Source organism: Bos javanicus, chromosome 4 (genome assembly GCF_032452875.1).
Source record: "Bos javanicus breed banteng chromosome 4, ARS-OSU_banteng_1.0, whole genome shotgun sequence".
In the NCBI taxonomy this organism is placed as follows: Eukaryota; Metazoa; Chordata; class Mammalia; order Artiodactyla; family Bovidae; genus Bos; species Bos javanicus.
In genome coordinates, this window is record NC_083871.1 from 33687610 (window position 1) to 33699690 (window position 12081).

The window sequence follows — 12081 nt, forward strand, 5'->3', positions numbered from 1 at the left end:
GAATTTTCACAGACATTGCATATATTATTTCACTGAGACAATAGTGTTAAAATGCAGCCAGTAAGAAGAGCAATATTGAAGTGCCAATACTTTGGCTACCTGATGCAAAGAGCTGACTCACTGGAAAATACCCTGATGCTGGGAAAGACTGAGGGCAGGAGGAGAAGGGGGTGACAGAGGATGATATGGTTGGATGGCATCACTGATTCAATGGACATGAGTTTGAGCAAACTCTGGGAGAGAGTGAAGGACAGGGAAGCCTCGCGTGCTATAGTCCATGGGGTTGCAAAGAGTTGGACATGACTGAGCAACTGAACAACAACAAACGCGATCTCCACAAAACCCTCTAACAAAGAGAAGACAAAACAGTTGAAGCCAGGATTTTAAATCCAGAGAGGGAAATGTGATTATGTAGTCCAAACCACATATTCTAGTACCAACATAAGAGAGCAGCAACATGACTCTAGATTAAGAGCAAGTTAACTTTACAGTATATATGCTTTAGTAATAATGTTTTATATTAGGTTAAATAGTATTTTCAGTAATCATCTTGGGTTGCAAGAGTAACCTACATGGAATTTTGAAAGCCTATTATCTAGTGAAGACCATCAGATCAATTTTATAAATATATGGGGGATAATGCATACACATAAAATGTGTCCACACACTTTACTGAAAGAAAGCATCTCAGTTGTACAAAGACACGTGCTCATTATAAGACCAATATTTTCATCCCAAAAGAGAAAATATGATTAAAATTACCTTCTCCTGAATTTGAGCAAACCGCAGGATATTGCTGCCATCAGTAAAAATCAAAGTAGTACAAGGTGGTAATTTTAGGGGGCTGGGAGTGAGGGAGGAAAGCAAGAAGATAAACTCTTGATGATGGGAGTAACTTGACCCTTACATAACAATGTAACACTCGGTTTGGACAATTTAACACACAGTGAAACAAAACTCTTAAAATGAAAGTACCAAGTAAACACTAGAAAAATATAAATGCAAACAAACCAGAAGAGAGAGCAGGCAGAGGGGAAAAATGGTTATGAATAATATTAAGCTCAGTTTTAGAATGTGGAGACAGGAAGAGACTGTTAGGAGGATGAAGGCAATGTGAGATGAGCATGAAAAAGAGGGACATCCTCTGCATCCGACAAGTCAAGGAGAGATGGAAGGAAGAAGCCAGAAGGTTGTTAACTACTTTACAAAGCACAGTTTCCAGGGAACAGTGAGGCTATCAACCAGACTGAGGTGGTTAAGAAGAATCAAACAAGGAGCCAAAGAGAAAAAAGCTGAGGCAATTAACAAGAAATCTTTTGTCAACAGGGGACTCTTAAGGAAGAAGAAAGACAACTGTTAACAGACATTCTGTTACATGCACATCAACCACTCCACCTTCTTTGGCAGTAACAACTACTTTATTTTTCTTTAGGCAACCAGCGCACATCTCTGTGGTGGTTTGAATGAGTGAGTGATTCTACTAGTGGGTCCCAAGGTTTGGCATGTGACCCAGGCCAGGTGGACTCCCTGGAACATGCACAAGATTCACACAGGCTGATACAACCAACGAGCATTATTCTCAGGTCTTTTGCTGGAACCAGAGGGGTTAAAAAAAAAAAAAAGCTGGCTATTTCCATGGAGAACAATAACCTACTAGGAGAGCTGTGAAAACATGAGACTGTAGGTAAAACCATCACGTGGTACCTTCTACATAAAAATAAAGCTGAGGCTAGGAAAGTGATGCCAAAAAATGTAGACTTTTCTAATGAAAGCATTTGGACACTGGAAGTCAGCCTAACCCAAATTTAGCTGTATCCCATGCCATAAATACCTCTGTAAGGTAATAACAGTTTGATTTAGGTTTCTATCACCTAAAACTGAAAAAAATTACTGATTAATACAACTACTGAACCCAGATCAACATTACAGGTCTTTTTAGTATTTTACAGTCACTAAATCTTTGGGAGGAAAGCCCCCAAACACAAACAAACAAAAAAATCTATCTCATACTACTTTATACCAAGTCACATACTTTATGAAAAGTTACATAACAAGATTATAAATATAGATTGCAATCCTGACTTAGGTTGATTTCTTCATTTTTTTGGTTCATAGACTTCCTGAATGTCCATCAGAAAATGGCAGGGTAGAGATGATAAAGACAACCATAGGAGAACAAAAGAGAAAACAAGTTGTGTGTGTGTATATATATATTTTATAAAGAATGTAAAAAAAAATGCTATCCAGTACCAGATATTTTAATATCCAGAAGTAAATAATGTTCCAAAGATCCTGTGTCATTTTTTTAACAAGGTTACAAAATTACTAGGTAAATGTACAAATATAGCTACATACATTTCTCTGTGCACAGAACATATACATAATGCTATATCTTTTTAAATGTGTTGTAATTTTCAACAAGTAGCAGATTTTAAAAGAGCTTCTACTACATAAAGATACATGCAAATTCCATTTTACAGGCACACATCAAACTGTTAGCCTAACTACAGACGAAAATAACTTGTCCTATACTGTTTTCACTGAGAATTCATAACTAAAATTTTTACTCTAATGCCATAAAGCTAAAAAATGATTTATTATCCTGCCACAGGACAGCCTAACTATTGTAGATTACTGCCACTCATTTAACTGAAAAGAGTAAAAGGGAAAAGTAACTTCAGTAGTTTACTTACATCACAATTACTGCCAAATACTCCATTAGAAAAGGCAATCAAGTTATAAGATTTGTCACCCCAGCGTACTGTTGGGTCTCCATTAAGAATCTTTGCAGAAACCTAAAATAAATTTATTATTTCAAATTAAAAGAATCTTAATATTGGTTTTTAAGTATTTGTATCTTAAATATATACAAACACACATGATCTCACTTTTCCTCTCTTCAGGTAAACCAAATTTAATAAAATAATAGCTATTCTCAAGAAATAATAATTTAGGTCCTGACTATTTAAATACTCAAAATCTAAGAAATTCTACCAGAAAAGAGGATGGGACAATATTCATGAATGTTTAGAGAATATCAAAGTGAAAGGACAAGGTGTTTGCAACTTTAATAGCATAAGAAGCATGGATAAGGTTAGTCATGAAAATCTAGTTACAAGGAAAACATTTCAAGAATTCATATCCCACTAAGCCAGTTTCTCAAATGGTAGGTTTTGGCCGTAGTGAGTCAGGAAATCACTGTAAACATCTTTACAAAAAGAATAACAATAGAACATAAATATCAGAGTATATCACAGATAGTCAAAGTAATTACTGTTTTGTGAAACTTCTATTATGTACATACTTGTGTGTGTAAGCGTATGTGTGTGTATTTAATGAGCAGCAATCTAAATACGTCTAACTGTAGATTGCAGCAACTGAGCAACATTTAATTAAAATATATTCTTCAAGCTTGTTGATTCTACTTTTAAAAAAGCAGCTAACGAGGGAAAAACTGTTTCCAAGCTACAAGATTTTTCAATCCAATATTATTTATTTCTTTCATTTAATACTGATGGATGCAAAGATTCTGAGATTCCTACAAATATGAATGCTTCTCTTTTATTTTTTTCCCAGGAAATGGTAATGTCCCAGAAAAAAAAAATAAAACCCCAATTATCCTTAAACTCACTAACGTCAGTGTGTTCTACAAAACCAAATGATAAAATAAGTCACAAGAGTTCTGTGATTCTTAGGACAGACCTCACCAGCTAAGGTATCAAGGCCCACTGCTGTGGGCTATAGGTAGGTTTTCATGTCACCTTTGGTTTGAAAAGCTCATTTTCCCCCATGCCTCATGCAAATTTTCTGTATATATAATCAATGGAAAGGTTGGGAACCACTGCCATGTGACAAGCATGTGACAAGCAAATAATACTCATACTTCTTTAAACAACATATAAGATCTGTCTAAACAGCCTTGCCGCTCAGATGGTAAAGCATCTACCTACAATGTGGGAGACCCAGGTTCAATCCCTGAGTCAGGAAGATCCTCTGGAGAAGGAAATGGCAACCCATTCCAGTGCTCTTGCCCAGAAAACCCCATGGACAGAGGCTACAGTCCATGGGGTCGCAAAGAGTCGGACATAACTGAGCAACTTCACTTTCTTTCTTTCTAAACAGAGCTGAACAATGTGGCAAGGATTTACAAAGCATTATTTATTTATGTATAATCTTATGATATGTGTGTATGTGTAGCTAAGAAAAGGTTTTAAAAGCTTGCACAAAATATTTATATTGTATGACTTAGTATTTGTGCTTTATTTTCTTAGCTACCCCATTCTAAGATAAAAGATGTTTCCAAAATCTAGGAAACAATTGTTTTCACGATTATGTTTCAAGGTGGTTTTACAGGTGTATACTTCAAACTAAGTTGTATACATTAAATATATACAGTTTTTTGCATGTCAATTATACTTAATAAAGTGATTCTTTAAAAAAAAAAAAATTCTTCTCATGTTCAATTTACACAAGAGTTCTCCAGAAAACTCTGTGGGAAGAAATAAAACAAGGGACTTTCCTGGTGGTCTCATAGTTAAGAATCCATCTGCCAACACAGGGGACAGAGGTCTGGCCCTTAAGTGGTAGCTACTGAAGCTCGTGCACCTAGAGCCTGTGCTCCACAACAAGAGAAGCCAGTGCAATGAGAAGCCCACACACAGCAACCAGAGTACCTCCCGCCTGCCACAACTGGAAAGAAAGCCTGTGCAAAGCAACAAAGACCCAGCACGGCCAAAAATAAATAAATTCTTTACAAAAAAAGAAATAACAGAACAAGATAGTTGAATACCTGAGAATAATCTTCTGGTGTAACATGTGGACTGTCATCATCTAAACAAAATACCAGTAAACTGCTCTGAATTTTTTCTAATATAGTCAGGTTCTCTGGATTAAGACTAATCAAATATTCTCGTGCCTAAAGGGCAAGAAGAAAAAATGAAATGTTACAAGTTAAATATAAAATAGTCAGAAAAGCTCAACAGGTTTTTGAAAAGTTAGAGAAAAGGTTCATCAAGAAAAGTGTAAATTCAACGACCTCTGTGATGAGTCCTGAACAGGTTTTCTTCTTCAAAAGCATGCCTAGTCCCTACATTTGTGCTACTAAATGTATAAAGGTATAAAATTATGCCTGCTTTCCGGGGTGCTCAGAGAGTAAAGAAAATGCCTGCAAGTCAGGAGACCCAGGTTCGATTCCTCAGTTGGAAGGTCCCCTGGAGAAGGAAACGGCTACCCACTCAAGTATTCTTGCCTGGAGAATCCCATAAACAGAGGAGCCTGGTGGGCTACAGTTCACGGGGTCACAAAAAGTCAATGACTGAGTGACTAACCACACATAAAGTTATGCCACCCCTAGATTTTCTGCTTGTTCAATACTGTACAATGTATTTAAAAACTGCTTAAAGCTTAAAGCCGTCTGTCCATTTGTCTTTATTTCCAAGGGCCAGCATGTCCTTGAGCTGAGTGTTTGAAGTTTAAATGTAAACAAAATAAAAGTATATACTCTCCCCAAGTCTAAATTATAGTTAATAATATTGTACTGCATATTTCAAAGTTGCTAGAGAGTAGATCTTAAAGTTCTCATCACAAGAAAAATATTTTTAAATTTTCTGTATGGCGACAGACATTAACTAGATTCACTGTGATATTTCTCAATAGAAACAAATACTGAATCCTTATGTGTATACCTGAATATAATGTTGTAAGTCAACTGTAAGTCAATTGTACCTCTAAAGAAAAGAAAAATGTAAATTATAACCTTAGCCCATCGAGTTCGCTCCTCAGTAGTTAACGCTGCTACCCCAGGTCCGTCGGGTTCACTGTGGCATTTCTTTTGGATGTATGTCAATTGCCTTTGGAAGATTAAATAAGGAAGATTCAAAAAGAGCAGAGACAGGAGCACTAGCTACTTTGGCCTTTCATAGGTTACAAAGTTTATTAGTATTTAAGTGTTTTAATTTAAATATTATCCAAAGAATAATACTGTATTCTGTATTATCCAAAGAAAGGGATTATGGTCTCTACAGCAATGGAGTTATCTCCTACACCTTTTTTTTCCCCACAGTGATTATGTGCCTATTAATACCATCAGTATACTCGACAAGAGCTTAAGCAAATAAATTTTGTTTGATATAATTTATACTTTCAAAAGGTACATGCACTTCCAAGATCCAAGTAAATGCCCTGCATAATGGAGAAGTTTAAAAATATTCTGGTACATAATCTCACAAATATCATATACATTTTATCTAACTAAAAACTACGTGAATATATTAACAGAGGACTTATTCTATACCCAATTAATACTTGGGTTTAACCCCCAAAATAGAAATACCATGTAGTTTTAAATATTTTCACATGTGCCACTGTTACTTAAAATCATTAAAAAGACTATTCAGTTCAGTTGCTCAGTTGTGTCCAACTTTTTGCGACCCCATGGACTGTAGCTCTCCACTCCTCCCTGTCCATCACCAACTCCTGGAGTTTACTCAAACTCATGTCCATTGAGTGGGTGATGGCATACAACTATCTCATCTTCTATCGTCCCCTTCTACTCCCACCCTCAATCTTTCCCAGCATCAGGGTCTTTTCAAATGAGTCTGTTCTTTGCATCAGGTGGCCAAAGTATTGGAGTTTCAGCTTCAGCATCAGTCCTTCTAATGAATATTCAGGACTGATTTCCTTTAGGATGGACTGGTTGGATCTCCTTGCAGTCCAAGGGACTCTCAAGAGTCTTCTCTATCACCACAGTTCAAAAGCATTAATTCTTTGGCACTCAGCTTTCTTTATAGCCCAACTCTCACATCCATACATTACCACTGGAAAAACCATAGCCTTGACTAGATGGACCTTTGTTGGCAAAGTAATGTCTCTGCTTTTTAATATGCTGTCTAGGTTGGTCATAATTTTTCTTCCAAGGAGCAAGCGTCTTTTAATTTCATGGCTACAGTCACCACCTGCAGTGATTTTGGAGCCCAAGTTTTTCAAAAATATACTGGGTTCACCAAAAAGTTCATTAGGGTTTTTCTGTAACATCTTGGCCAATCCAAACAATGCTATGGTAATCAAAACAATATGGCACAAGTGACACTCATAAAGTCTGTCACTATTTCCCCATCATTTTGCCATGAAGTAATGGGACCAGATGCCATGATCTTAGTTTTCTGAATGTTGAGTTTTAAGACAACTTTTTCACTCTCCTCTCTCACTTTCATCAAGAGGCTCTTTAGTTCCTCTTCACTTTCTGTCATAAGAATGGTGTCATCTGCATATCTGAGGTTATTGATATTTCTCCCAGCAATCTTGATTCCAGCTTATGCTTCATCCAGCTCAGCATTTCTAATGATGTACTCTGCATATAAGTTAAATAAGCACGGTGACAATATACAGCCTTGATGTATTCCTTTCTCTATTTGGAACCAGTCTGTGTTTCATGTCCAGTTCTAACTGTTGCTTCTTGACCTGCATACAGATTTCTCAGGAGGCAGGTCAGGTGGTCTGGTATTCCTATCTCTTTCAGAATTTTCCACAGTTTATTGTGATCCACACAGTCAAAGACTTTGGCATAGTCAATAAAGAAGAAATATATGTTTTTCTGGAACTCTCTTGCTTTCTCAATGATCCAACGGATGTTGGCAATTTGATCTCTGGTTCCTCTGCCTTTTCTAAAACTAGCTTGAACATCTGGAAGTTCACGGTTCACGTACTGTTAAAGCCTGGCTTGGAGGATTTTGAGCATTACTTTGCTAGTGTGTAAGATGAGTGCAATTGTGCAGTAGTTTGAGCATTCTTTGGCATTGCCTTTCTTTGGGATTGGAATGAAAACTGACCTTTTCCAGTCCTATGGCCACTGCTGAGTTTTTCAAAAATATACTGGGTTCACCAAAAAGTTCATTAGGGTTTTTCTGTAACATCTTGGCCAATCCAAACAATGCTATGGTAATCAAAACAATATGGCACAAGTGACACTCATACAGGTCAATGGAACTGAACAGACAGCCTACAAATAAACCCACTTACAGTCAACTGAGGTGCCAAGGAGACCAAGAATATATGGGAAATAGAAAGCCCCTTAAGTAAACAGTGTTGGGAAAATCACCACATAAAAAGAATTGAAACTGGACCCCTATCTTATACCTTACACAGAAATCAATTCAAAATAGATTTAAGGCTTAAATATTAGACCTGAAACAATAAAACTCCTGGAAGAAAATATGGGAAAAAAGCTTCTAGACATTAACCTTTTGCAATCATTTCTTAGATATGATACCAAAAGCACAGGCAACAAAAGTAAAAATAGACAAATGAGATTACATCAGACCAAAAGCTTTAGCACTGTAAAGGAAACAATGAAGTGAAAGAGCAAACTACAGAATATGAGAAAATATCTGCAAACCATATATCTGGTAAGCAGATATGGAACCCTCACAATATAATTGCAAAAAAACCCCAAACAACCTGATTTAAAAATGGGCAAAGGAACTGAACGACATTTCTCCAAAGAAGATATAAAAATGGCCAAGAAATACATGAAAAAGTACTCAACATAACTAATTATCAGGGAAATGTAAATCAAAAGCACAACGAGATATTCTCTCACACCTGTCAGAATGACTACTATCAAAAAGACAAGCAGTAACAAGCACTGATGATGATGGGGAGGAAAGAGAACCCTTCTGCACTGCTGGTGGAACTGTCAATTGGTGCAGCCACTATAGAAAACTATGGAGGTTCCTCATGAAATCAAAAACAGAGATACTATATGATCCAGCTGGAGAAGGCAATGGCGCCCGACTCCAGTACTCTTGCCTGGAAAATCCCATGGACGGAGGAGCCTGGTGGGCTGCAGTCCATGGGGTCGCTAAGAGTTGGACACGACTGAGCAACTTCACTTTCACTTTTCATTTTCATGCACTGGAGAAGGAAATGGCAACCCACTCCAGTGTTCTTGCCTGGAGAATCCCAGAGATGGGGGAGCCTGGTGGGCTGCCGTCTATGGGGTCACACAGAGTCGGACACGACTGAAGCGACTTAGCAGCAGCAGCATGTGATCCAGTAATCCCAGTTCTGTGTACATATCCAAAGGAACTGAAACCAGGGTCTCAAAGAGACATCTGCATTCCCATGTTCCTTGCAGTATTATTCACAATAGCCAAGAGGCAAAAGCAACTTAAATATTTAATGATAGATGAATGAATAAACAAGATGTGGTATAAACATACAAATGGAATTTTATTCAGCTTTAAGAAAAAATTCCACTGTTTGCAACAGTGTGAATGAACTTGATGGACACTATCCTAAATGAAATAATCTAAACACAGAAGAAACACTACATACTATCACTTATATGGGGAATCTAAAATAGATAAAACTCTTAAAAGCAGAAAAGAATAGCGGGTGCCATGGGCTGGGCTAAGGAGAAAATGAGGAGGCATTAGAATCCACTTGCAATGCAGGAGACCCTGCTTCGATTCCTGGGTAGGGAAGATCTCCTGGAGAAGGGATAGGCTACTCACTCCAGTATTCTTGGGCTTCCCTGGTGGCTCAGTCAGTAAAGAATTTGTCCGCCATGCAGGAGACCTGGGTTCAATCCCTGGATTAGGAAGATCCCTGAGAGGAGGGCATGGCAAACATGTATTACATGGCACTCCAGTATTCTTGCCTGGAGAATCCCCAGGAACAGAGGAGCCTGGCGGGCTACAGTCTGTGGGGTCACAAAGAGTCGGACGTGACTGAGTGACCTAGCACAGCACTGCCAAGTGATACAAAGTTTCAGTTATACAACATAAGTCAGTCCTAGAGACCTATTGTACAGCATAGTGCTGTAGTTAATAACACTGTATGACACTCTTAAAAATTTGCTAAGAGGGTAGATCCTAAGGTAAGTGTTCTTACCATTATAATTTTTTTTACAAACAAAGAGGGAAGGACACCTTTGGGGGTGATGAATATGTTTATGGTATCCATTTTGGTAACAGTTTAATCAATGTATACTTATCTCCAAACTCATCCAGTTGTACAGAAAAAATATGCACAGCTTTATATGTCAATCATACTTCAAAGGTGGTTTAAAAATAACTTCTCTATTCATATTGTAAAAAGAGGTATAGATTTGATAACTGTAATTACCCCTCTTCTCTTTCAATTTGACTATCTATGGACTTTTCAGTACACATGCAATTTTTGATATTTAAAAGCACAAAAATTTGTATTAACAATATTTTAGAATCATACATATTTTAAAATATTTCATCCTTGATATTTCCTCAAAATCTGCCTTCATTACTTTCCACTCATTCTTTAATTTACTGTAATTGGGTTTTGTCCTCCAGTGATTATCTTGAAAATGTGTTTCTGAATATTAGCAATGGCATCCCATAAGATCTAGCAGCTTTATCTCAGTCTCATGTTTCTCTTTATAAAGTCCTTTACCACCCAGGAGTCAATCTTGAAATTCTGTGTTGGCTTTTGTAGCACTGTTACATTGTGGTCTTTCTAACTCACTGACTAATGGTCTTTTCACTGACTGTTGTTCTCTGCTGCTGCTGCTAAGTCGCTTCAGTCATGTCCGACTCTGTGCGACCCCAGAGACGGCAGCCCACCAGGCTCCCCGTCCCTGGGATACTCCAGGCAAGAACACTGGAGTGGGTTGCCATTTCCTTCTCCAATGCATGAAAGTGAAAAGTGAAAGTGAAGTCGCTCAGTTGTGTCGGACTCCTAGCGACCCCATGGACTGCAGCCCACCAGGCTCCTCCATCCATGGGATTTTCCAGGCAAGAGTACTGGAGTGGGGTGCCATTTCCTCTATCCACCATCACATGTATGTCTTCCCAAATTTCCCCTCACTGGCCTCCCCCAACCTCTTCTACAAGTTTCTTCTTTGGTAATTTCACCCACTACTTGAATAGCTTCAATTATCACCTTTACCTAAGAGGCAACCAAATCTCTAACTTTAACCCTATTTTCTCTCTAAATTTCTAGTACCAAATTTCCAAATGCTTGTTGGATATATCCACCTCAATTTCTGCCAACATTCCAAATTAAATATACATTTAAAAATTATCTCCCTGACCTCTTCCTACAAATTAAGACAAAACTGATCTTAGAAGAAAACATAGGTATCTCTTCATGACTATGAATTAGGGAATGGTTTCTAAGATATGACAGTAAAAGTACAAATAACTAAGGAGTAGATAAACTGAACTCCATCAAAACTAAAATGTTGGCCCTTCACAAGCAACCATGAAAAAAGTGAAGTAAACACTAGAATGGGAGGAAAATATATGTAATTTATGTATATGATAAGGGACTTACATCTAGGATATAGAAAGAAGTTTTACAACTCAATAATAAAAAAGACAAATAACCCAATTAAGAATTGGTAAAGAATTTGAACAGACATTTCTCCAAGTTGTTGTTCAGTTGCTAAGTCATATCCAACCCTTTGTGACCCCATGGACTGCAGGACACCAGGCTCCCCTGTCCTTCACTACCTCCCAGAGTTTACAGTCATAGGTACATGAAAGTATGTTCAATCTCGTCATCATGGAGACACAACTGTAAACCACAATGAGATCCTACTTCATACTCTCTAGGATGGCTACAATCAAAAAGGCTAACAAGTGCTGGTGAGAATGAAAATAAATTGGAACCCTCAAGTACCATTGATGTGAATGTAAATAGTGCACTCATACTGGAAAAGTTTGGCAGTTCCTCAAATGGTTAAACATAGAAGTATGATCCAGCAATTCCACTCCAAGGAATACACCCGTGACAAGTGTCCACACAAAAACCTATACACAGATGTCCACAGCAGCATTATTCACAGTCAAAAAGTCAAAACAACCCAAATGTCTATCAACTGATAAATAATTAAATAAAATGTGGTCTAGCCATAGAGTGCATTATTATTCAGTAAAAAAAAAAAAAAAAGGGAAGTACTAATAAATGCTACCAGGAGTCTCCAATCCCTGTTAGGAACCAGGCTACACAGCAGGAGGTGAGCAGTGGGTGAGTGAGCAAAGTTCCACCTGTATTTACAGTCACTTCCCATTGCTCCCATTTACCACCTGAGTTCTGCCTCCC

The 12081-nt window shown here is 37.7% G+C and overlaps 1 protein-coding gene across 3 annotated transcripts in view; it reads right to left on the bottom strand.

Annotated features, from left to right (window-relative positions):
* Positions 1-12081, bottom strand: part of CROT (carnitine O-octanoyltransferase) — a 61270-nt gene that overhangs the window by 25171 nt on the left and 24018 nt on the right. For all 3 annotated transcript variants that reach the window (XM_061413739.1, XM_061413740.1, XM_061413741.1), the window contains exons 8-10: positions 5756-5849; positions 4790-4915; positions 2694-2795 (exon numbers count right to left, since the gene is read on the bottom strand). In XM_061413739.1, the coding sequence (XP_061269723.1) occupies positions 2694-2795; positions 4790-4915; positions 5756-5849 (322 nt within the window). The remainder of the gene's footprint in view (positions 1-2693; positions 2796-4789; positions 4916-5755; positions 5850-12081) is intronic.